Source organism: Calonectris borealis, chromosome Z, assembly GCF_964195595.1.
Source record: "Calonectris borealis chromosome Z, bCalBor7.hap1.2, whole genome shotgun sequence".
Classification (NCBI taxonomy): domain Eukaryota; kingdom Metazoa; phylum Chordata; class Aves; order Procellariiformes; family Procellariidae; genus Calonectris; species Calonectris borealis.
The window spans coordinates 55,359,390-55,385,895 of NC_134352.1; the positions used below are offsets into that span (position 1 = coordinate 55,359,390).

Below are 26,506 nucleotides of genomic sequence, written 5' to 3' on the forward strand. Positions count from 1 at the left end.
ATGGTAGGCGTGATCCAGGAAGTACCGATCGCTACTTGGTTATCGGTCAGCGCAGGTGGTGAGCAATTGCATTGTGCATCACTCATTTTGTATATTCTATCATTATTTATTATCATTATTCTCCCTTTTCTGTTCTATTAAACTGTCTTTATCTCAACCCACGAGTTTTTCTCACTCTTACCCTTCCGATTCTCTCCCCGTCCCACTGGGGGGGCGGGGGGAGTGAGTGAGCGGCTGCGTGGTATTTGGCTGCCTGCCAGGTTAAACCACGACAGTCCTTTTTGGCGCCCAACGTGGGGCTCGAAGGGTTGAGATAACGATAGATCTGACCAAAGTGTGTTAAGGCAAAATTGTTATAAGCATCCATTATATTGATTGGTCACAATGTTGATGTATTGGCTGTCAAAGTTGTGGGGCTGGCTCTCAATGTTGGGTCATGTAATACCTTGCTTGCAGTATGTGTTCCCTTTTGTGCTGTTTATCATCAGTCGGAACTGGGCCAAGATTATCATTTTGTTGCTGTTTTATGAGGTGATAAAATCATTGGTCCTAAGTCTAATCTGGTATCTGTACTCGGCATTGCCGTCATTTCTGTACCTCGGGAACCACCTCTTAGAAATTATTGGTAATTGCACTTGTTCCTCCTCGGAGAATGAATTTAAGGGGGAGACGGGATGGGACACTCTCTCCCACTTGTTCATCTTCCCTTCCATATCGTCAGAAACTCCTTTTTCTTCTATCCTCTTCACAAAGATGTCCACAATATTCCCTGAGAATTTTGAATATCCTTGGGATGCTCAAACAAGCATGTTCATATTGCTATGCCTCCTGAATGTGGTTCAGGCCTTGTTTAGAGTTAAACAACTATTCAGGAATACTGTCCAGAGATCAACCCTCAGGAACAAGAAAAGAGGGAGGGCAAGCAGCGGTGCCTCATCGGGGCGGGCGGAGCGGCGAGTCTTGGGGGTGGCTACAGACATGGTGGCTACTCAAAACCCCACGACAGGCACTGCGGCTACTCCAACCCCCATGACAACCCCTGTGGCTACTCAAACCCCAGCAACAGTCACCGTAGCTTCTCCAACCCCTGCGACAAGCACTGCAGCCACTCAAGCTCCGGCAACAGGCACTACAGTTACTCCAACCCCCATGACAAGCACTGCAGCTACCCAAACCCCAGCAACAGGCACTACAGCTGAACCAGAGGACCAACCCTTGCTGGTATCCGTTGCCCCTGTACAAAAGAGGAAATCTTGGAAGCGGAGGTCAGGTCGTTTAGAAAGGGATGAGGAAAGAGCAGGGATATCATGAGGAGAGGAGGAGGAAGAGGAAGAACTCACAAACGAGACGGAAACCACCCGATCCCTATCCCTGAGTGAGCTGCGAGATATGCGGAAAGATTTCAGCCGTCGTCCAGGCGAGCATATTGTTACCTGGCTGCTCCGATGCTGGGATAATGGGGCCAGTAGCCTGGAATTAGAGGGGAAGGAGGCCAAACAGCTGGGATCCCTTGCTAGGGAAGCGGGTATTGACAAAGCAATCGGAAAAGGGACACAGGTCCTCAGCCTCTGGAGGCGACTGCTGTCAGGCGTGAAGGAAAGGTATCACTTCAAGGAAGATGTTATATATCGCCTAGGCAAATGGACCACTATGGAGAGAGGTATCCAGTACCTGAGAGAACTAGGCGTGCTGGAGGTGGTTTACAGTGACCTGGACGACACCCGAACACCCAAAGATCCAGATGACGTCCAGTGCACCCGACCCATGTGGCGGAAGTTGGTACGGAGCGCACCAGCATCGTATGCCAGTTCGTTGGCAGTACTGTCCTGGGCAAAGGAAGAAGCACCAACGGTGGATGAGGTGGTTAACAGACTTCGGGATTTCGAAGAAACTATCTCCTCCTCCCTTGTCTCGGCTGTAGAGAAACTATCCCGAGAGGTCCAGCAACTCAAAGACGATAGGTCCTATTCTCCACCTGTACGGACCAGTATCTCAGCCATTAGGAGTCAGCGTTTTTCTCCTCAAGAGAGAGGATATCGAAAGTACACACCACGGGGCACCCTGTGGTTTTACCTGCGTGACCACGGAGAGGACATGAGGCAGTGGGATGGAAAACCTACCTTGACCCTAGAGGCACGTGTACGTGAGTTGCAAGGAAAAACAATCACTCAAGGGGTTCTCTCAGGAAAAATGCTGCTCCAGTTTTCAGGAAAAACCTGTCTCACGACGGTCCAGTTTCCAGCAAACAGTTCCCCAGACAGAGTAGAAGGGCTGATCTTACTTTGGACTGTAATGAAGGAATTCTTGACTCACGTTTGCAAGAAGTGAGAAGCGGATACTATGACCAGAACTAGAGGGGCCTCCGGCCAGGTGGAGGAAAGGGACAACCGGGTTTACTGGACTGTGTGGATTCGATGGCCTGGCACATCAGACCCACAGGAGTATAAGGCTCTCGTAGACACCGGTGCACAGTGCACCCTAATGCCATCAAGCTATAAAGGGGCAGAACCCATTTGTATTTCTGGAGTGACAGGGAGATCCCAAGAGTTAACTGTATTGGAGGCCGAAGTGAGCCTAACAGGTAATGAGTGGCAGAAGCACCCCATTGTGACTGGCCCAGAGGCTCCGTGCATCCTTGGCATAGACTACCTCAGGAGAGGGTATTTTAAGGACCCAAAAGGGTATCGGTGGGCTTTTGGTATAGCTGCCCTGGAGACGGAGGGAATTAAACAGCTGTCCACCTTGCCCGGTCTCTCAGAGGACCCTTCTGTTGTGGGGCTGTTGAGGGTTGAAGAACAACAAGTACCAATCGCTACCACAATAGTGCATCGGCGACAATACCGCACCAACCAAGACTCCCTGATCCCTATCCATGAGCTGATTCGTCGACTGGAGAGCCAAGGACTGATCAGTAAGACTCGCTCACCCTTCAACAGTCCCATATGGCCAGTGCGAAAGTCCAATGGAGAGTGGAGACTAACAGTAGACTACCGTGGCCTGAACGAAGTCACGCCGCCACTGAGTGCTGCCGTGCCGGACATGCTAGAACTTCAATACGAACTGGAGTCAAAGGCAGCCAAGTGGTACGCCACAATTGACATTGCTAATGCCTTCTTCTCCATCCCTTCGGCGGCAGAGTGCAGGCCACAGTTTGCTTTCACTTGGAGGGGCGTCCAGTACACCTGGAACCGACTGCCCCAGGGGTGGAAACACAGCCCTACCATTTGCCATGGACTAATTCACACCGCACTGGAACAGGGTGAGGCTCCAGAACACCTGCAGTACATTGATGACATCATCGTGTGGGGCAACACAGCAGAAGAAGTTTTTGAGAAAGGGGAGAGAATAATTCAAATCCTTCTGAAAGCCGGTTTTGCCATAAAACAAAGTAAGGTCAAGGGACCTGCACAGGAGATCCAGTTTTTAGGAATAAAATGGCAAGACGGACGTCGTCAGATTCCAATGGATGTGATCAACAAAGTAACAGCCATGTCCCCACCAACTAGCAAAAGGGAAACACAAGCTTTCTTAGGCGTTGTGGATTTTTGGAGAATGCATATTCCAGATTACAGCCTGATCATAAGCCCTCTCTATCACGTGACCAGGAAGAAGAACGACTTCAGATGGGGCCCTGAGCAACAACAAGCCTTTGAACAAATTAAACAGGAGATAGTTCATGCAGTAGCCCTTGGGCCAGTCCGGGCAGGACAAGATGTGAAGAATGTGCTCTACACCGCAGCCGGGGAGAATGGCCCTACCTGGAGCCTCTGGCAGAAAGCACCAGGGGAGACTCGAGGTCGACCCTTAGGGTTCTGGAGTCGGGGATACAGAGGATCGGAGGCCCGCTTCACTCCAACTGAGAAGGAGATATTGGCAGCATATGAAGGGATTCGAGCTGCTTCGGAAGTGGTTGGTACTGAAGCACAGCTCCTCCTGGCACCCCGACTGCCGGTGCTGGGCTGGATGTTCAAAGGGAGGGTCCCCTCTACACATCATGCAACCGATGCTACGTGGAGTAAGTGGGTCGCACTGATCACACAACGGGCCCGAATAGGAAACCCCAGTCGCCCAGGAATCTTGGAGGTGATCACGAACTGGCCAGAAGGCAAAGATTTTGGAATATCCCCAGAGGAGGAGGTGACACGTGCTGAAGAAGCCCCACTGTATAATAAATTACCAGAAAACGAGAAGCAATATGCCCTGTTCACTGATGGGTCCTGTCGCCTTGTGGGAAAGCATCGGAGGTGGAAAGCTGCTGTATGGAGTCCTATACGCCAAGTTGCAGAAACTGCTGAAGGAGAAGGTGAATCGAGCCAGTTTGCAGAGGTGAAAGCCATCCAGCTGGCCTTGGACATTGCTGAACGAGAAAAATGGCCAGTACTTTATCTCTATACTGACTCATGGATGGTGGCAAATGCCCTGTGGGGGTGGCTGCAGCAGTGGAAGCAGAACAACTGGCAGCGCAGAGGTAAACCCATCTGGGCTGCCGCATTGTGGCAAGATATTGCTGCCCGGGTAGAGAACCTGGTTGTAAAAGTACGTCACGTAGATGCTCACGTACACCCAAGAGTCGGGTCACTGAAGAACATCAAAACAACCAGCAGGTGGACCAGGCTGCTAAGATTGAAGTAGCTCAGGTAGATCTGGACTGGCAACATAAGGGTGAATTATTTATAGCTCGGTGGGCCCATGATGCCTCAGGCCATCAAGGAAGAGATGCAACATATAGATGGGCTCGTGATCGAGGGGTGGACTTAACCATGGACGCTATTGCACAGGTTATCCATGAATGTGAAACGTGCGCTGCAATCAAACAAGCCAAGCGAGTAAAGCCTCTTTGGTATGGGGGACGATGGTTGAAATATAAATATGGGGAGGCCTGGCAGATTGATTATATCACACTCCCACAAACCCGGCATGGCAAACGCTATGTGCTCACCATGGTGCTCACCGGCTGGCTAGAAACATACCCTGTGCCCCATGCCACCGCCCGGAACACCATCCTGGGCCTTGAAAAGCAAGTCCTATGGCGACATGGCACCCCAGAAAGAATTGAGTCAGACAACGGGACTCATTTCCGAAACACTCTCATAGACACCTGGGCCAAAGAGCACGGCATTGAGTGGGTCTATCACATCCCCTACCATGCACCAGCCTCCGGGAAAATCGAACGATACAACGGGCTGCTAAAGACAACACTGAGGGCAATGGGTGGTGGGACATTCAAGCACTGGGATACACATTTAGCAAAAGCCACTTGGTTAGTCAACACTAGGGGGTCTGTTAATCAAGCTGGCCCTGCCCAATCAAGACTTTTACGTACTGTAGATGGAGATAAAGTCCCTGTCGTGCACATAAGAAATATGCTGGGGAAGACAGTCTGGGTTACTCCTGCCTCTGGCAAGGGAAAACCCATCCATGGGATTGCTTTTGCTCAAGGACCTGGGTGCACTTGGTGGGTGATGCGAAAGGATGGGCAAGTCCGGTGTGTACCTCAAGGGGATTTGATTTTGGGTGAAAATAGCCAATGAACTGAATTTTATTATGTCAATTGTTATATGATATTGTATATCATTATTTCTATGGTTGCTATCAATGGTATAGCAGTGAAAATCACCCAGATGAATGAAGAATGAACTAACTCCGATGAAACCGAGCAAAGTGCAACGATGATAGAACTGAACGAGCGCAGCAGTACCGAAATGAGAACTGGCTTCAGGATGCAACAGCCCAACACCACACACCATCCTTCTGGCCCTGAAAGACTGTTATGACAGATGGAGCCCAAAGTTGTGGACTAAAAGAACTCAATGGACATTTATATATATTTTTGTATATATATGTATGTATATGTATTATATGTATATATGTATGTATATGTATTATATATGTGTATATATAAAAAAAGATAGTGGTGATTAATTGAAAGGTATCGAAAAATGTGAGACCTAAGCATAACGTAAATGGTATGGAATAAGGGGTGGATACTGTCCTAGTTTCGGCTGGGATAGGGTTAAATTTCTTCCTAGTGCTGTGTTTTGGATTTAGTATGAGGAGAATGTTGATAACACACTGATGTTTTCAGTTGTTGCTAAGTGCCCTCCTAGTCCAAGGACAGCTCCCGTGCCTACTGACTGAGCTAGGGACACAAGATGGGAGGGAACGTAATCAGGACAGCCAGCCCATCTGGCCAATGGGGTATTCCATACCATGTGATGTCATGCTCAGTATGTGAATGGTAGGCGTGATCCAGGAAGTACCGATCGCTACTTGGTTATCGGTCAGCGCAGGTGGTGAGCAATTGCATTGTGCATCACTCATTTTGTATATTCTATCATTATTTATTATCATTATTCTCCCTTTTCTGTTCTATTAAACTGTCTTTATCTCAACCCACGAGTTTTTCTCACTCTTACCCTTCCGATTCTCTCCCCGTCCCACTGGGGGGGCGGGGGGAGTGAGTGAGCAGCTGCGTGGTATTTGGCTGCCTGCCAGGTTAAACCACGACACTGTGAAAGTGATAGCAAGTGACCAAAGCCCTTCTGCCTTTTACAAATGCAGAATCTCATTTCTCTGGGATGAAGAAAAAGAGCTACGAATCCTGAAGTCAGAAGTTTGAAGTACATTTGTATAAATGAGTTTACAATAATAGGTTATGTCATAATGAAAGGATTTAAAACAGAATGGAAGGTTAGAACACCTTAAATCACTAACCTGATCAGAGGAAGAAAAAAAATAAAAATCTTGAAATTAGATGGCAGAAGCACACAAATTAGAAAATAGTTACTATAAACTCTCTGGAGCAAAAATTTTATATTCTCACTGCAGAAAAACAAGAAGTTACTGACATCAAAAAATGACCCTGGATCATTCAGTTTCAATCTCTGTGCAAAAAGAACAAATGAGTCAAATCTTTCTAGCTCCATATGTTTTGCTAAGTCTCCAAAAGAAATACGAAGACTAATGCACATATATATCAAATAGTAAATATATATCAAATAGTTACTTCCACCACTGTGTGAGCTGGACAAATACTTGTATCAAAGGAATTTGATTTTCTTAAGCTTCCCTTATTCTAAAGCCAGTATTAACTGCATATGTATAAGAATATGTATGTGCATGTACATGTATATGCATGTAAAAGCAATGTGACTAAGTATGTGTGAACTTACATGTGGGAAAATGAACACTCAAAGTAAAACTAAGGCATAGCAGATCTTTTCTGTGACGCATTCAGTAAACTTTTAGTTCTCACAAGCATAAATTTCCCATTAACTTAACAAGGCATATCCAGCAGAGAGTTGCAAATTTTCAATTTCTATTTAAAAGCTATCCGATTTCTCCTTCCTATAATGAGATAATTTCTACCATGACTAGTTAAAGAAGTAGATGGGATTATTGCAAACAGAAAACTCCTAAGGGTAAAAGAGACTTGCACGACAGTTATCTCAAAGGCAACTTTCACAGTGACCACAGTATTTTTCAGATAGATGGGGTGTCTTAAAACTATAATGCTGAACTGGAAAATGTACATTATAGGCAGCTCTGACTAGGATAAGTTCTACGCTGCAAATTGTGTTATAGCAGCAAAATTAACTAGCCAGCAAGCAGATTTCAGTTATAAAAAAGAAAAGACACCTCACAAGGATAGAAATACTCTTCCATGATGGTCTAAAAGCAAAAGGCTCCCAACCAAAGGACATCTGCAATGTAAGTCAAGCCTTGCTGCTCAAAAGAGATCTGGAAGTTCTCCAAAATCACGTAAGTGCTGCCTAGCTGCAAGACTCTAGTTCCTCTGTCATTAAGGAACTGATATTTAATATTACAGAAGAAAACCAACAAGCTATAGACCAGATGGTTAGCAGAATATCATACAGAATTAGAAATACGAATAATTCTTCTATTTGTTCCAGTCCCTCCAGCCATCATTTCTATGGCTAACATGTTGCCTTAACATTAAAAGATAAGGTAGACAGCTACAATTCTATTAAAGGGATGACAAACATGAGACACCATGCAAAAAACTAAAGGTTCATGTGTATTAACTCTTCCCCAGGATAAGAAGGTCTTTAAAACAAAGATTTTATTTGCCATGGTTTCTTTATTTACATTCCTGCTGAGTTACACTTGCACAAGAACACATCTCCTACTATCACTCTAATATCCAAAAAGCAGAGGAATATATAATTTTTCAAATCCAGTTCGGGGTATTTTCCACAGCTTCTATTTGTGTTCATATATCCTTATATCTGCCCAGTTTCACAAAGTTAAATTTTAGGCAATATGAAGTTAACATATTCTTTACTCATTTTATGAACTTCACACCAATTTATGTGTGATTTTGCTACGGCACCTTTGGACATCCCACCTTCTCTGCTGAAAAAACAGACAGTAACACTGGCTGTCCACCAAGAGAACTTTCTGTCATACAGTGTCACTCTGTAACATATAGGCTACTGGAGAAATTAGAAGATGATGTAGGCTGCAGTGCCATCATTACGATGTTGACATGGCTTTATGACTTATATTTGTCAGATTTGGACAGGGTATTCTCTCAGCTTGCCAAGTGCCCTGCTGTGATAAGGTGCAAGGAATAAGTAAGCTGCTTAAGTTCAGAGCTGACAAGACAGACGTAATGCTTGCTGGTAATGAAAACAACGTACAGCTATTCCTGAAGACCACACAGTTAAAACATACTAGATGTGCCTAGCAAATGATCTCGTATGTATATAGCAGAAAATATGTCACTCCTCCAGAGACAAAATGTTGTTCTGATGTCATCTGGGGTAATTTAAGACACTCATCTACAGTTCAAGCTGTGGCTATCTAAGAGACCATATCTTCTTCTGATAACAATGGGGATGCAAAACAAAACAGGAGGATGAAATAAATGACTGCTAAAAGAGCCACACTGTAAGCAAAGGGAGGACAAATCACTAGTCTCTAAAAGAATGTGCCATTTTTCCGGTAATAAAACTTCTCTAAAACAGATGCCTCATCCTTTTTCTTGGAAACTGCATGTAGAGAAAGCTCACAGGGAGCTACTTCAACTCATGGAAAAAGGTAATCCCTGGCAGCAGTTCAGCAATCATTCTTTGCTCTTTAAAATGAACATTAACTTGAGTTACTTCAAATCCCCAGAATTTGCTGCTCAAGTCAACTTACTTTCTTCAGCAGCTCCTTACAAATATTATTTCAAAGAGCAGTCAGCTTCCTAAAGGAAAACTAGTATCTGTTCTTGTAGACAGGTTCTCAAGCTTATAACCTGAACTGGACCTTTTTCACTTCAGGGAACAGCTCTGACAATAATGTTCCAAGAATCACCACAGCAATGCCTTGTGGCACAGAACTTTAAATGAGAACATGACAGAAAAAAAGTGGCTTAAGTACTGAAAATCCAAACTTAACCTCTGAAAGCTAAATATCTAAACATTCTCTAAACTGACCTGAGTTTCCAAGTATTTCCAATTATGTCCAAATAATTAATTTAGCAATTATTCATCATTCTATCCTTAAAACACACCAAATCCATAAAACAGCATGCAGCATAAGTAACAAGGAGGAAGAGCTGGAAGCGACTGCGCAGCTGGAAAGCTATGATCTCATCGCTCTCACTGAAACTTGGTTCAACAAATCACATGACTGGAGCACTGCAACTGATGGCTACAAACTGTTCAGGAGGGAGAGGCAAGGAAGGAGGGGTGGAGGGGTTGCCCTCTATGTAGAGAGCTGTCCTTGAAAAGCAGCAATGAACAGGTTGAGAGCTTATGGGTAAAAATCAGGGGCCACGCCAAGAAAGGAAACCTCATGGTTGGTGCTTACTACCCGCCACCCAATCAAGAAGATCCTGTTGATGAAGCCTTCTTACCTCAACTGCAGGACACATCACACTCGCAGGCTCTGATCCAGCTGGGGGACTTCAGTCACCCTGACATCTGCCAGAAAAGCAGCACAGCAAGCTGTAAGCAGTCCAGGAGACTCTTAGAGAGCATCGAGGATAATCTCCTAATCCAGGTGACAGACAGCCCAACCAGAGGAGAAACATTACTGGACCTGTTGTTTACCAAGAGAGATGAACTAATTCCAGAGGTCCAGATCAGTGGCAGCCTGGGCTGCAGTGATCATGCCCTGGTGGAATTCACAATCTCGAGGGATATGGGCCAGGTGAAGAGCAAATTCAAGCCCTTGAATTTTAGGAGATTGAACTTTCAGTTGGTTAGGGAATTACAGGATGGGACCCCCTGGGAAACTGCCCTCAGGGATAAAGGAGCAGAACAGAGCTGGCAGCTCTTTAAGGACATTTTTCTTACAGCACAAGAGCTCTCAATTCCCATGTGTAACCAATCAGGCAAGGAGTGCAGGAGACCAGCATTGCTCAGTAAGGACCTCCTGGTCAAATTAAAGCATAAGAAAGAAATGCATAGGCAGTGGAACCAGGGACATGTATCCTGGGAAGAATATAGGGACACTGCCCGGATGTGTAGGGATGGGGTCAGGAAAGCTAAGGCACAGTTGGAGCTGAATTTGGCAAGGGATGTAAAGGATAATAAGAATGTCTTCTACAGGTATGTTGGTCAGAAAAGGAAGATTAAAGAAAATGTACTCCCCCTGATAAATGAGACAGAACTAGTGACAACCGACATGGAGAAGGCTGAGGTACTTAACAACTTTTTTTACCTCAATTTTCACTGGTAATCACTCTTCCCACATCTCCCAAGTCCCTCAACTTCAAGGCAGGGACTGAGGGAATGAAGTCCCTCCAACTGTAAGAGAAGATCAGGTTTGAGACCACCTGAGGAACCTACACAACTCCATGGGACCGAATGAGATGCATCCTAGGGTCCTGAGGGTATTGACTGATGTAGTTACTAAGCCACTCTCCATCACATCTGAAAAGTCATGGCAGTCAGTGAAAGTCCCCAGTAACTAGAGGAAAGGCAATATCGCACCCTTTATTAAAAAGGGTAAAAAGGAAGACCCTGGGAATTACTGACCAGTCAGCCTCACCTCAGTGCCCAGCGAGATCTAAAACAGAGACTCCTGAAAGACACATCGAAGCATATGGAAGACAGGGAGATGACTGGATATAGCCAATGTGGCTTCACCAAGGGCAAATCATGCCTGACTAATCAGGTGGCCTTCACTAACAGTGGACTGACAGCATCAGTGGACAAGGGAAGAACTATGGATATCATCTATCTGGACTTCTGTAAGGCCTTTGATACGGTCCCCCCACCACCTTCTTGCTGCTAAATTGGAGAGATATGGGTTTGATGGACTATTAGATGGGTAAGAAATTGGCTGGATGCCACATCCAAAGAGTTACAGTCAACGGCTCAATGTTCAAGTGGAAACCAGTAATGAGTTCCCCTCAAGGGTCCATACTGGGACCAGTACTATTTAATATCTTCTTCCGTGACAGAAAGAGTGGGATTGACTGGACCCTCAACAAGTTGGCAGATGACACCAAGCTGAGTGGTGCAGCTGATATGCTAGAAGAAAGGGATGTCATCCAGAGGGACTGTGACAGGCTTGAGAAGTAGGCCCATGTGAACCTCATGAAGTTCACCAAGGCCAAGTGGAAGGTCCTGCACCTGGGTCAGGGCAATCCCCAGTATCAGTATAGACTGGTGGATGAACGGATTGAAAGCACCTCTGTGGAGAAGGACTTAGGGGTACTGGTGGATGAAAAATTGGGCACGAGCCAGCAATGTGCGCTTGCAGCCCAGAAAACCAATCATATCCTGGGCTGCATCAAAAGCAGCATGGCCAGCAGGTCGAGGGAGAGGATTCTCCCCCTCTGCTCCACTCTCATGAGAGTACTCCCAGCTGGAGAACTGTATCCAGCTCTGGAGTCCCCAGCACAAGACAGACATGGACCTGTTACAGCAGGTCCAAGACAAAAATGATCAGAGGGATGGAACACCTCTCCTATGAAGAAAGTCTGAGAGAGATGAGGTTGTTCAGCCTGGAGAAAAGAAGGCTCCAGGGAGACCTTATTGCAGCCTTTCAGTACTTACAGGGGGCTTGTAAGAAAGACAAGGAAAGACTTTTTACCAGGGCCTGTAGTGACAGAACAAGGAGCAACAGTTTTAAACTGGAAGAGGGTAGATTTAGATTGGACATAAGAAAGACATTTTTTACAATGAGCGTGTTATGATACTGGATCGGGTTACTCAGAGAAGTTGTGGATGCCTCATCAGCATTGGAAGTGTACAAAGTCAGGGTGGACGGGGCTTTGAGCAACCTCATCTATTGAAAGATGTCCCTGCCCATGGCAGGGCAGTTGGACTAGATGTTCTTTAAAGGTCTCTTCCAACCCAAACTATTCTATCATTCTAGACAACATAAAACAGTGGGGACTTTAAAGGAATAAAAGTATAATGGAGTGATATGTAAGCACCCACTGATGTTGGTGAGGAGTCTTGATTTATTAAAATCTATGTAATGTCAATATATATATTCAATATATATAGTATATAGTCAATAGTCAATATACAGTATATAGTATACAGTAAATAGCACAGCAAAATTTATTCAAAACTGTCTAAGACTTACGGATAATAAAAAGCTACATTTCTAGAAGACTGAACAATACATCTTTATGGTCTCATAAATCAAACTTGTAATAATTGCAATGATGCTCCAGTTTAAAATAGCTTATGCTGAACACAGTAATGATACAAGATTATGGAGGAAATTTTTTCTCTTTTAAATTTGCAATTAAAAATACCTTGGTTTATGTGTATTCAATCACTATAAAAACAACACAAGCAACAACAAAACCACAACCAATAAAACTGCCACTATACCTTTTGCATGTGGTGATCAGAGATAAGCTTTCCTGGATTATGCTGTCTCCAAACTCTTTTCATACAGATACAATCCTGGTGTCAGTTTTCTTTCTCCCAGTTTTCTAAAACATTACTTAAATTTTCCATGCACTGGACACATTTAATCCTTGCTAGTTAGTACACTTACCTCAGCAGACATGTTCCTGTCCCTTTCCTGGCTGTTTTAATTCTCACACTTTTTCTTTTCCCTTACCTAAGATGTATCATTTTCTAAATCAAATGCCTTTCTACAGAAAACTTTTATATGCAAAAAATTAAGATTCAAAAAACCCACAATCTAAATGTTAATTCATAAATAAATCCAATGTCCACCAGCACCCATCATTAATATTCCTGGGAACATAAAGTAACTCTTACCAACTTAATGGAACACTGTATTTTCAAAATTTTACACAGATATTAGGCAATATTTTTCTTAGCAACACAGTGACACCAGTATTGACAAACAGAAAGGTAAACTAATGCATAAAGTGACTTATCAAATATTACCGTGTGTGCAAAGTTCAAATGAATAACCATAGAAGGACATCCCAATAGGATTTGCTAACTTATTGGTCCAATCAGAAGATTTTTCAAATGAATACCAGTAAAAAATTAAGCTTTGATATGAAATACAATCACAAGCCCTTTTGCTCTTTTGGATAAAAAGTATTATTGCCCCCAAATACTCAAATCATATTTGAAAGTGGATTCTGATCTTTAAAGCGTGTAAGCACTTCTGAAAGCTTTATCAGGAGATTTAAATAAATGTAAGCCAAAATAAAATTAAATAAATTCAGCAGGTCTGTAATTTTTTTTTGAATTTAGAATGTTATAAAATTTTTTTTTTTTACTTATGCAAAGTAAAACCATTTAAATAGCTCGTGATCCTCATGTTATTCAGCTGCTACTTTGCTGTCATCAAATTATTAGAGCTCAGAGAGTTATTCCATGCTTGACAATGTAGAGTATTATCTATGAAATGAAATTATTCTTCACTCTCAACCTTATTCAATTCAAAATTCAGTATTTAATTTAGCTCTTCAATGGCATTAACCTCTAGACATCTACCTGTTTAACTTATGAGTTACCTTTCTCGTACTTATGTTGCATTACTGTCCATTTGTGTGGGGACACAAAAACCCCACATATATGATCTCACCTATACAAAAATATTGTATAGATAGAGATGAACTTCAAAACATAGACCTGACTCTATCAGACCTACACATCTCATTATGGACTATTAACAATTCAGATCTTTTAAATTTTCAAAGAATTTTTATAGGAAAAATCCATTTTCTTGCGCTTAAAGTCCTCTCTGCAAGTAAAAAGAAATTCAGAGGACTAGATAACATTTTAAACACTCTGCTTTCATTCTTAAAGACATGTCCATGTATTCAGATGTTATTTATAGACACGTATATCTAACATTTTCCATACTTTGCATAAGACTTAATACTATGGTACCGCTGCAAGATACAAATTTGACAGTTTGCAATAGGATCTGCTCATTGTAGCAAATTATTCTGACAGTAAGTACTATACAGCCAGCAGTGTACATTCTTCTAACATACTTATTAAAAATCTTACGAACGCTGTGACTAAAGCATGTACACTAAATTGTATTTTGTACGACTGCAATGAGTCACTACAGTTTTAACGAATTATATACTGCACTAATCAACTATTGCATCATTTTTAGTTTAACATTTTTTTAAATCAAAAAGTGTGCTATTTAAAGCTATTTCATTAACAGTTTTAAAACAATTTGGAAATATTTTAAAATCTGTCTCAGGATTTCTGTTTATTTTGCTCCCATTGCCTGTGAATATGTGCAATGAGTTAGTTAATGCGTGAATTTATGTATGGTATAACGATTCTCCTCAATTGTCCTTCCAGCAATATTTTTGGAAACGTTGAAAAGCAATCAATACCTCTTTGTATTACCAGAAATGCATAGCAACACTGGTATACATCACTGCAAGTGTTTCTTCACTCTTTCACAAACACAGCTGCAATAGTTCTACTACCCCACTGTAGTTTAACAAATGAATTTCATTACAAATTAGAACACAGAAGATGAGCAATGTCCTCAAATGTCTTTAATCCTTTTTTAGGTTTCATACATCATTAAAATAGAATGACAGACAGCAGAATATTTGCTTGTTCTTTTAAAAGCTCACACACATTTTTGCTTTGATTCCATTCTTCAATGGCATACCACAGAGAAACCTCTGTATTTTCAGAATTGATGTACCTTTCAAAACTATAATCTTTGGCTTTCAAGCTCACTATTATTTGCCTTCAGGTGCAAATTTTAAAGTGTATAGGCTTCTAAAAAGAACTTTACAGCTTCAGCCAGATACTGAAAGGCTTGTAGATCAGTCATCATCACAGTGTAAATTTCTTTTTAAAATAATGTTCCTCACTCAGCGTACACTTGTGCTTATATGTGGTTCACTTGTCAAATATAAATTTGAGGTCATCAAAAGCTTCAGGGTAACTTCAGCTATTCCAAAACTCATTTTCTACCTCTATTTTGTTGGAGAAATAGGATTTCAAATGTAAAAATAATAGGAAACTCTACAGATAAAGAAACAAAGACATCTTATGTGCATGTTTCAGTACAGCATTGCAGCAACTGCCTGTAAGGACAAAGTCAATCCAATACGCACGCATTTTAAAACACCAAAAATATCAAAAGCAGATAATGTATTTTGCTATTAAGTTGATATGTATTCTATCCAAAACATGATTTTAGAGTTGACATCTTAAATATATAGGTTTAGGAACAGATGCTAATGATTCTATTCAAATGTTTCTTCTGTAACAGATGAAACATTTAAACACACTCATTTACAGTGTCTACTGTTTATTGTAAGTCATACGTCTGACAAAGGTAAATGATACTAGTCTCAATATTCCTGTTGGCTTGGATATGGCCCCTTGGCCATATAATAGTAAGTGCTTTTATTTAATTCTATTTTTAAGTCCTATGTTTTATTAAAATAGAATGACAGATGAGAGTACTTACTCCTTCTTTTAAAGGCTGAGTTGATGTTTGAGAGGTCAGCTTGATTTTTTCATCTCCAGAGACTTTTCCATACTATAGCTCATATTTATAATCAGAGCTGAGTAATTAGCACTCTTTTGAAAGCAGAGACTATCTAGGTACTTGGGGAAAAGCTTTTCCCCTCCCAAAGTAAAATAGAGTCTTATGGTTGACTTTGACACTTGCAGGAATCCACAGTCTCTTTTCTATGACCCAAAGCCTCATACATGGTATAAATAGTCAAGGAAAACAGGTTTTCAAAAGCAGGAGTTTACACCCAAGCTTCTCTTGGAGACTTAAGGACAAATGGAACAAGGCAAAAATGAAATAAATAAATAAAATAAATAAAACTAAACTCAGCTAGAAACCTAAGCTTTATCTGCTTTGGGTAAACTGTTAGATGCTGTTAAACTGTGTTGGAATGGAAGCTGACACAACACTCATTCATGGCATAAACTCTCCTCCAAATCACACATTTGTTCCAAATTGTCACCAGCTGAAACTGCATATACATTTAGACAAATTTCATGTGGTCCCCCTCCATACCATCACTTCTCACAAACTTTGCCTCCCTTTTATCTGCTTCTAATATTTTCACTGTAACTAAACAGTATCTAAGTTAGCATTTGTGTATTTCCTGTCTTTTCACGCTTTTCATTTTCATATGTCTGCTGTTAAACTTGGAGACCACTGGAACAGAGACCATCTGAACTATGTGTCTGCAAAGCAGCTAGCATACTGTAGTTTATGTAAAATACTGTTTTAAAATGTGTGATATGGTAAGGTATATCCCTCCAGCCATTTCATTTTAAAACCTGTGCATGAACATCTGAATTCAACATATTTGTTTCCTAGCTTGATAATCACAAATTGTCATTCCATATGGCTATTGGAACTCAAAGTGTCTGATGGATGTGATCATCCAGGCTGAATCTAAAATAAAGGAAGAAAGCCTGACTCTCTGACAAAAGAGACCAGCATAATCTTACTTTCCCATTCACATAAGTTTCAAAAAAAGAGAAAAGATATAGTCACAGAGAGGTAAAGTGGAGAAACTACAGGTTATAGTGTTTTTGTGGGATGCTCTCTACACTGAGGTTGCCTGGAAGGTCTTTTGCTTTCACATGAAAAGTCAACTAGAGTCCATCAATATCATGCGTGTACACCCCTAGAATATAAGTGATGATACAACCTGTTTTATTTCAACACAGAATGTATCACATTCTTTTCTTTCACATTCCCCTATGAAAGACAAAGCACCAAAATCTTCTATTAGTATTGATTTAGACTGTTTTCATCCATTAGCGTTAAGGAAGAATTTTCAAGAGGATTAATTTTTAATGAACATTTCACTGTCATGTAAATTTTCAGCAACAATGGAACATGGCACGTAACCCATTGAAAACAGCTAGGGAAATATGAAAACATTTTGGCATTCTAGAAAAACCCACTAACTTGCAAACACGAAACAGTTGCATAAAACAATTTTAAAGCTATGAGCTACTGTAAGCATAATACAAATATTGATTTTTACTCTGGAACAAATTAGTATATACTGAATACTTAATAATGGAAAGATTGACAGGAAACACACTGATTCCAACCCAAAATGTCTGGTGAATTAAAACTATTTAACAGCAATCAGTACACATACTAGCTAAGCAATAAAAAACAGCCTACCAATATGTTCATGTTTGCACAGATGTTATTTAATTTGTCAAAAATAAAACATTGACTTTTTATTTCCTTTGATATTCCGTTGTAGATGCTACATTAAAGAAAATGTCAGCTCAGACTCTACAGATCTCTGAAAACAGTAGATGTTCTGCTTATTTGGGTTTCTTACTATTTCAGAGAAAGAGGTGTGAAGGGGGGGAAGAAGGAAAGAAGAAGGGGAGGGAGGAAGGGGGAGGACAGGGATAGAAAGAGAATTGTTTAAAACAACTAGAACTATTTGCTCCTACATTGTAAGATCTAGTTCTGGTATAGCTGCAAGCTAGAATGTAATCTATCCTTTTATATTTGTTTTCCATTGCCTTCTGCTCATTTAAAAAAAATTCAATGAAACACATCCCAAATTTTGTAAAGGAGAGATGGCATAGTAGGACAGCCCACATTTATTAGCTATCCCATGCTTTAACATAAAGAGCATTATAAAGATAGGCCCAAAAATGTATTTTTAAAAAAATTATTGCTTATGAAGGCTCAATATCAACAATGTACAAAACTTGCCTTTGCTTATACAATGAACACTTTCTGGCTTTGCATGATGGAGACTGACGAACAAAGATACCCTTAACCTAACAAACAGAATAGCTGTGAAACAGGAATTGGCTGCTCAAGAGCAGGATTGGCAATCCCTACAATTTCAAAGAGAAAAACTGGCCCAAATCAATTGCTAACAGATTCCCAGAGCTAACATCAAAGTGTGAATCACTCAGTATGCTTTTACAGAAGTTAACAGCAAGACAGATGGTATCAGCTGACTACTCCAAAGTATAGAGTATATGATAGTGGAGAGGAATGAAAGATAAGAACGGAAGTGGGGCCAAGTAGGGGGAAGAAGGGATGGGAATTCCTAGAGAAAGAAACAGAATTAATTTGGATATAATTCCTGGGGTTCCCCCGAGGCAAAGAACCCAATGTCAGTGGTTCTGAGAGCGTAATTGTTATTCTGTAGCATCAGTAGTAAGCAAGTGAAGACTAACGTAAGGATCACATTTGATTTGAGAATGATGTGGCATATATACACAAGGTTATCGAGAGCAACCTCTTTAGAGAAGGAGGACCCCCATGTTTCAGGAAACAAGAGAAATAATTTACAAAATGTATCTAATATATAGGGCTTTAGAGAAAATATAAAGTATCCATGCAATTCCATCTAATATCTATTTTTTAAATTATTTTTTTAAAAAATACAGAATATTACAATGTTATTCAGAAGACTTAGTTTAACTAAGGTATTCACTGTGAAACAGAGCAGAGTAAAACCATCAGATACAGCAACTTATTTGCAACAAAAGCCAAAATTTAAAAGGAGACAGACTGCTAGTGGTTTTAGAGCGGATTTTTCTCTGCTGCTTTACCCAAGGAGCAGCATTTTATTGGTCTATTGACATTAAATCATTATAGACCCTTTTGAAATGGTCAAACTGCTACTTCCCTTAAATTAGTACAAGCCTAGCTATTTCATTATAAATTCAATGTCAGAAAGTAAGTCTTGGAAAAGTAAGATTTAATGAGCCAAACCAGGTTTATAGTGCTTCCTTCCCTCACAGTAAGGCTGTCCACTACCTGCAGCAATACTACATTTATGGCTGTTATAAAGTACCCTGCCTCTCATTTTTATTGTATTCAGCTGAGTTCCTTTATGACAACATTCATTCCACTCAAATATACAAACTTTTTTACTTTAAAAAACAGCATTAAGGAAAGTAAGTACTATATTTCTAAACATTCAGGGACTCATAGGAGACCAAAAGGGTATATACAGCTGTAGTGCTTCAGTGTCATTTTACGTTGAAGGAGGCTTCAAGAACTTAAAAAGCACTAAGGACTATAGGCAATCTTCTATCAACTGAAGGAAAGAATAGAAGAAAAAGCTCTCAGTTATAAATAACTGATTAACATAATTGCTTCATATTCAGCAGAAATGACCTAGGAGTTGTAAATTATCTAACTTCACAGATTTTGGCTCTATACCTTCATAATGCAGATGACACCAAGTTGGGCAGGAGTGTTGATCCGCTTGAGGGTAGGAAGGCTCTGCAGAGGGACCTGGACAGGCTGGATTGATGGGCCGAGGCCAACTGTATGAGGTTTAACAAGGCCAAGTGCCGGGTCCTGCACTTCGGCCACAACAACCCCAGGCAACGCTACAGGCTTGGGGAAGAGTGGCTGGAAACCTGCCCAGAGGAAAAGGACCTGGGGGTGTTGGTCGACAGCCAGCTGAACATGAGCCAGCAGTGTGCCCAGGTGGCCAAAAAGGCCAACAGCATCCTGGCCTGTATCAGTACTAGTATGGCCAGCAGGAGTAGGGAGGTGATCGTGCTCCTGTACTCGGCACCTCGAATACTGTGTTCAGTTTTGGGCTCCTCCCTGCAAGAAGGACATTGAGGTGCTGGAGCGTGTCCAAAGAAGGGCCACAAAGCTGGTGAAGGGTCTAGAGCGCTAGTCTTATGAGGAGCAGCTGAGGGAACTGGGACTGTTTGGTCTGGAGAAGAGGAGGCTGAGGGGAGACCTCATCGCGCTCTACAACTACCTGAAAGGAGGTTGTAGTGAAGTTGGGGTTGGTCTCTTCTCGCAATTAACCAGTGATAGGACAAGAGGAAATGGCCTCAAGTTGCGCCAGGGGAGGTTTAGATTGGACATTAGAAAAAACTTCTTTTCTGAAAGAGTGGTCAAGCATTGGAACAGGCTGCCTGGGGAAGTGGTTGAGTCACCATCCCTGGAAGAATTTAAAAGATGTGCAGATGTGGCGCTTAGGGACATGGGGGCATGGTGGTGTTGGGTTGACTGTTGGACTCAATGATCTTAGAGGTCTTTTCCAACCTTAATGATTCTATGATTCTATGATTCTATAATCAATAATTTAAAATTAATTCAAGCCTTCTCCAAAAGGCTCCTGTTACTCCTATACAGTTCAAGTCTGGACAGCCCAGAGAATGAATTTCAACATCTGGTAAATTAAACATTTATGTGTTTTCAACGCTTGAATTAACAATTTCCAACCAGACACATGTCTGTGCCTGTTTAAGATTCTCCAAAAATAGGAATGAACATATTAAATTAATTCTCAGTGCTTCTACTGGTTTTATTTTTAGATTAGGAAGAACATTTTTTATAATAAGCTATATATACTCTTTAGAAATGTGTTTAATGTTATTTTTAAAAGGACATTTGAACAACAAAATTTTAAAATTGTGAACAAAAATTTAGAATGGATTACCATTTGAATGACAGGCTACCAATTTAAACTACTCAAAGTTGCATCTCTGCATTTAGAAATACAGCTATAAAACACACACAAAAAAAGAATGACATTAAATGAAAACGTAATGAAAAGATTAATAGTTCAAAATAAGCAAGTACAAGGTTAGACCAAGAACCACTTTGGAAATAGTGTGGGGCAGATCCAGAAAACTGACAGTATCTTTTCCCTAAGATTTTGAATGGGCTGCTAATCACTTTCTTTCTATCACATGACATCATAGTGATGCACATGCTGACAAATTAAGTAATTCTCAGGTAACACAGCAAGGAAAATACTCTTATATTGCACTTACGCATATCTTCTGCTTATGTACATCAACCATCTTGAATGACAGTGTTACTCTAGATGTAACACAGGATGCAACTGCTAGTAGTTGATGCACTTTTATTTATGTTTTCCTCCAGCTTTTGAAATTCCTCAGGAAACAGGTTTTTATTCATCCAATATAATGTGTGATCTGTTTTGTGCATATTTTTCAATGCCCAGAGGTAGAGATACCACGTAACAAACAGATCATACATCCTTTTAACTTCACAAACAGTTCCTTGAGGTAATATATAATACTATACATAATAAAAAGACCTTACAAACATGTACTGTGTGATATTCCCAGTCTGTTTGGGTTTCAACACTTTCATCACCAATACAGTTCCAAAACTGAAACTTTCACAGTTGACACTGGTCAAGTTTATTATTCTTCTTTTGGGAGAGGGCAGGTTCGGACTTCTTTTAATAAAATACCAAAGGCTGTTAACAGTGTTAATGAATTGCCATTATATGTCAAAAAGCCCGTCTTGATAAAACTCTGGTTATTTATTCCTTACCTTAAGCATAGTTTACTGCTCTGTACCTGGCAATAATCAGCACAATTCAGACTTTTAATACATTTCAAATATTGGAACACCTTAATAGCAAAGAATATATGAAGCATATACGAATATACTACTCACCAATTTTAATCTTTGCAAAGGTATTCTGCTAGTGTCTATCGGTGTACGTTCTGTGACATTACCAAATCTGACTTCTGGGATGGCAATTGCACATATTACATGTGCCCACCTGTGAAAAGTGTCAAGTCAAGAATACCACCAAAAAACCCATAGAAATACAAGTGTTTAAGATGTTGCGTTACTTGCTGTGTGTTTTTTTTTTAAAAGGCAACCATCTCTCGATACTTGGTTATCAGGATTTGCTAAGTTTCTTTGAAACATATTTAACAAACCTTACAACACTACCACTTTGTGTGAATATAATTTCAGACTGGGGTTTTATTGCAACATTTTTTAAAGCATCTTTCACAGTCAACTTATTAAGTGCAAAGGTTTTGTAGTCATGCTATCCAGGTGCATATGTAAAGACTATGCTATTTGATTCCTGTGCCATTTATCACCTACAGCACTTTGCATTAACATTACTCAGACCTAAGTAACTATTCTTAGGCAACACACATGGTTACAATCAGCCATACCTCTGTTGAAGCATAAAACAAAGTATACTGTCAAGACCTTCTGTTTACAGACACAAAGACATAGAAGCAGCAAACTGATAGGCTATCACTGCAATGCCCAACATGAACTGGATCCCCTTTAGTAGTGAAAGCACCTGTGAAGTGCCTAAGACCAGTGCTACATGTAAGACTTCAGTGCAACTTCAGGAAGCTTGTCAGGTGATGCTATGTGCCTCCTATATTTATCAGAAAGCACTCCTATATCTTCCAAATGCTGGTTCAATACATAAATCTCAAAATAAGAAAGGCTAAATGAAACTAAAAAAAGTCTGAAATTAATGAAGTAAAAGAGAAGCTAATGACATGTTTATTAACCAATAGTAGCCTTCTGAGACTACTTCTAAAATCTTTTTTGGGGTAGACAACTAGTAAATCTGAAGAAAGGGAAATATTTCCATTCCTTGAATCTTATTCCCTGTCATTCACTGTACATCTTGTCTCATCACCCCATCTGCTCTTTTTTTGTAAGCCCTGAATGCTTTCCTCGCTCCAGTTGCTGTAGGCCTCCAGAGACACACCCTACATGAGCATCTTAGCAGATTAACACGAATGCGGGCTGGAGCTAAAAGTGATAGAAGGTGATGCAGCAGAACAGAAATCATTTCTCTTTCCTGCACTAGAGTGGTGCTATTTCAATAACTCATCTTTGACAAAAATACCTGGAAAAGTATACTATGACACACAGGGACTAAACAAACTGCTGTCATGTGACTTTAAAGTTGTATTGGCCAAGTGTGAAATAAGAGCTGTACGTAAAGATGACATATCAATTAGCAAGTTATACAGTTCAGCCCAAATAATAGCAGATAAAGGTTGTAGATCTATCATTTTATTATGGTGACAGTTTTGTTTATGTTCTAACTTACAGAAAAAAGTCTTCCTTTGAGACTTTTAAACTTTTAATAACACCCTTTTTCTTTTGATTGCTGCCTGCCCACCTGCAAAACTACATTGTCTTACCATCTAAGCTCTAAGCTTTATGGGACAGAAATGCTATAAATAAAATGCCTCTTCAATAAATCTTCACCCAAACCTTTATACCCTGACATCTCTCAACCTAACAGGACTCGAAACAATTGCTGTCTTCTGCTGAAAAGAAGGAATCTCAGCTCTTCTATATGGCAAATTGTTTCCTCCCACACCATGTTTGATTCATTAGCTTTTAAATCTAAGTAATGCTCATCCTATATCTCTAATCAGTATGTGAGAGGGAAAGAAGGAGGGAAGGGAATGCACATGTTGGATTTTATACTTCTTGGAGAAAAAAAGACATAATTGGAATATTCCGAAAACTCTCAAAAGTTTGGAATGGTAGCTAATGCTGAAAGATAGATGAAAGACTCAACAATGTGTAGCAACTGTAAGGTTTAACCGAAACAGGAAAACAGGAGTTGAACTACTTTTACAGAACTCTTATTTCATAAATCCGTAACAGAAACCTACAGAGGGATATAATGCAAAACCAAAGACTTACTATACTGCAAGTCACTTTCTGCAAAGCTCTGTGGATTTTTTTCCTATGAATAAATCTTATGAAACATTTCTAAAACATTTTAATTGATCTACAAAAAAGTTGTACGTATTTTCAAAGACGCAACATGCAATCAATCTATCAGCAGCAAATATCAAAAGGGCATGATAAATTCTACTGAGATGACATTTTTGTAATTTTCTTTTTTTTCTTTTTTTTTTTAGTGAGAAAAGCAAGTAGCAAATTTAGAAGAATTTAAAACAGAACTAAAAAGCAGCTGAGAATTTTCATATGCTGGTCAGAACCTCCATTAAAATGGTTACAATATTAATGCTTTCTGAAGGTAAGATCTGGCCTGTGAGTTTCACATAAAACCTTCTCCTAACTGGACAATTTACAAGGGTCATGCAACCAATTGCAAATCACTGATAAATGAATTCTTGCGTGGTAAGTGGAAAAGAATGTTGCAGCTAGATCATCTCTTACTATTGCATTCCAAAGGGTTAAATAAAGAGATCTACATGATATTGCTAAGTTAGTAAAATAATTTAATTAATTATGGGAAGATTCAAAATGCATAAAGACTGTTCCACTATTGGGCTTGAAAAAATATTAAGCTGCAACGTTTTCCATTTTATCTGTTGGGATTACTTGCTATAGTGTTCTGTCATCCAAATACAGAGAAAAAAAATGATGCTGTTAATAGCATGATGTCAGCAACAATACTATTTTTGACAGTGTATGATATAAGTGTAAAAAAACCACTTCAAAATCTAGAATTATTTCCATATTATTCAAATTAATTAATTAAAAATACTGTTTCTAGAAGTTCAAAGGTATTGTATTAAATTCTGTAATCACAAATTTCCAAGACCAAAGAAGAAAATACACTTCGCTGTTTGATAAGACTTGCCCATGCAAACAATGACAAATGAGCTCTCATTTACTTTCTTTACAAAAAGGCCAGCAGAATAAAATTTTGAACAAGTAAGTGTGTGCAAATACTAAAACAAATGTACCTTTTAGCATCTAACTGTTTCATAAAATGCCAGTGGCACATTTCAATAAGAGTAATTTTAATTCTGCAATGATTCAGCTTAAAGGGACACTGTCAAGTAATTACGTTTACAAATACTTTTTACATGGGAATGGGAATAAAGTTTAAAACAAGCAAAGTATATATTACTTACTTCTTGTCAGTAGTTTGCTTTAATGCACCACCTCTCAAATTGCAGAGACAACACTCCTAAAAATAAAAATGGTGTCGAAAAGTGAGCTTTATTGACTGGTTACAAATCAGTTTTATTCAGCTGATCTTCAGGGTATGTAAATTGCTAATGTAATTAATTACTGGGTTACAAACTGCCACTTATAAGCATTGCATTTCCTTACAGGTGAAATACAAGAATACAGTAACGAAAAGAGAAACAACTCAAATAAGCTAAAGAAAAACAAATTTTAAGTATTACTCATAAAAAAGTGACAGAATAACTTTGAAAGCGATACTAAGTAAAAAGGCATTTAATCAGTCCTGGCATAGAAAGGCTGGAATTGCCATACAGATTACTGAGGTAAAACAAAGTAAAATGACACATAGTTAGTTTAATAGAAGTTACTGAGAAACTGACTTACAAGCCATTGATCCAACTCAAATACTTTGAAAATCTGCTTGTTCCTGACAGTTCTCAAATTTATAAGCCTACAGAATATGGCGTAGGTCATCCTTTTTTTTTTTTTTTTTTTTTTCCCCCCCCAGAAGTTCCCTTTGCTGCAGTACACCTCACTGCCTTGGTCCATGTGCTTTCAGGGCGCTCAACAAGATATATTTCAGTGGTTCTCAGATAATATGCCAAACAGGCCTTTTCCTACCTCTACTTAAAACTGTGCCTTTGAACAGATACACAGGCTTCTACTTTCCAACCCTTCTCTCTCTCTCTCTTCAGTCTCCTCCTTTTCTGAATCTCTCCTTTCCCTTTTTTTTTTCTTTTTTTCCTTGTCCCTTCACAGGAACAGATGAGAAAGTGTTTCCAATATTAGTTATTTTTCTTCCTGTCTCCATTTTTCTGGTCTCTACAAAGGATCAAATGCACAAAATGAAGTCAAGATATCCAGTGCCTGCATATCTATATGCAGAAAGAGATCTTTTCTCCCGAAGCTCTAAATTTAAGTTGCCCTTGCAAGGGAAAAAACAAACAAACAAACACAAAACAAAAACAAAAAAAACCCAAAGAACTGTTACGTAATACTCTAGTCTGATCTCATCTTAGAACCTCCAATAATGATTATCAATGTCTGCCAGAAATTTAATTGAATGCTTTATTACATTTCCTATGAGAAAGACCTAGCCTAACTAAAAAATACTTCTTTATGAAAATTGAATCTTCTTTGCAATTTAAGCACATAACTTTTTGCCTTACCTACCAAAATCATGGATAACAGGTAACCCATCCTCTTACAGAGTACCTTTTTAACTACTTAATATTATTGTAGAGTTGTGAAGGAAAGAATTGAGGTTCATTACTTTACCCACAAGAGCCTTGGGAGGGGACCCAACATGTTCCAGATCACAGTTCCCTTTGCAAACATCGACTATTAAATCAGGAAACCCACAGGCTCAGAATACCAATTCCTTCAGGTATTCAAAGGG

General features: G+C 40.0%; 1 protein-coding gene across 5 annotated transcripts in view; it reads right to left on the bottom strand.

The window, feature by feature from the left end:
• Nucleotides 1–26,506, bottom strand: part of KDM4C (lysine demethylase 4C) — a 295,696-nt gene that overhangs the window by 69,061 nt on the left and 200,129 nt on the right. For all 5 annotated transcript variants that reach the window (XM_075136779.1, XM_075136780.1, XM_075136777.1 and 2 more), the window contains 2 exons: nt 25,050–25,105; nt 21,832–21,940 (listed from right to left, as the gene is read on the bottom strand). In XM_075136779.1, coding sequence (XP_074992880.1) covers nt 21,832–21,940; nt 25,050–25,105 — 165 coding nt within the window. The remainder of the gene's footprint in view (nt 1–21,831; nt 21,941–25,049; nt 25,106–26,506) is intronic.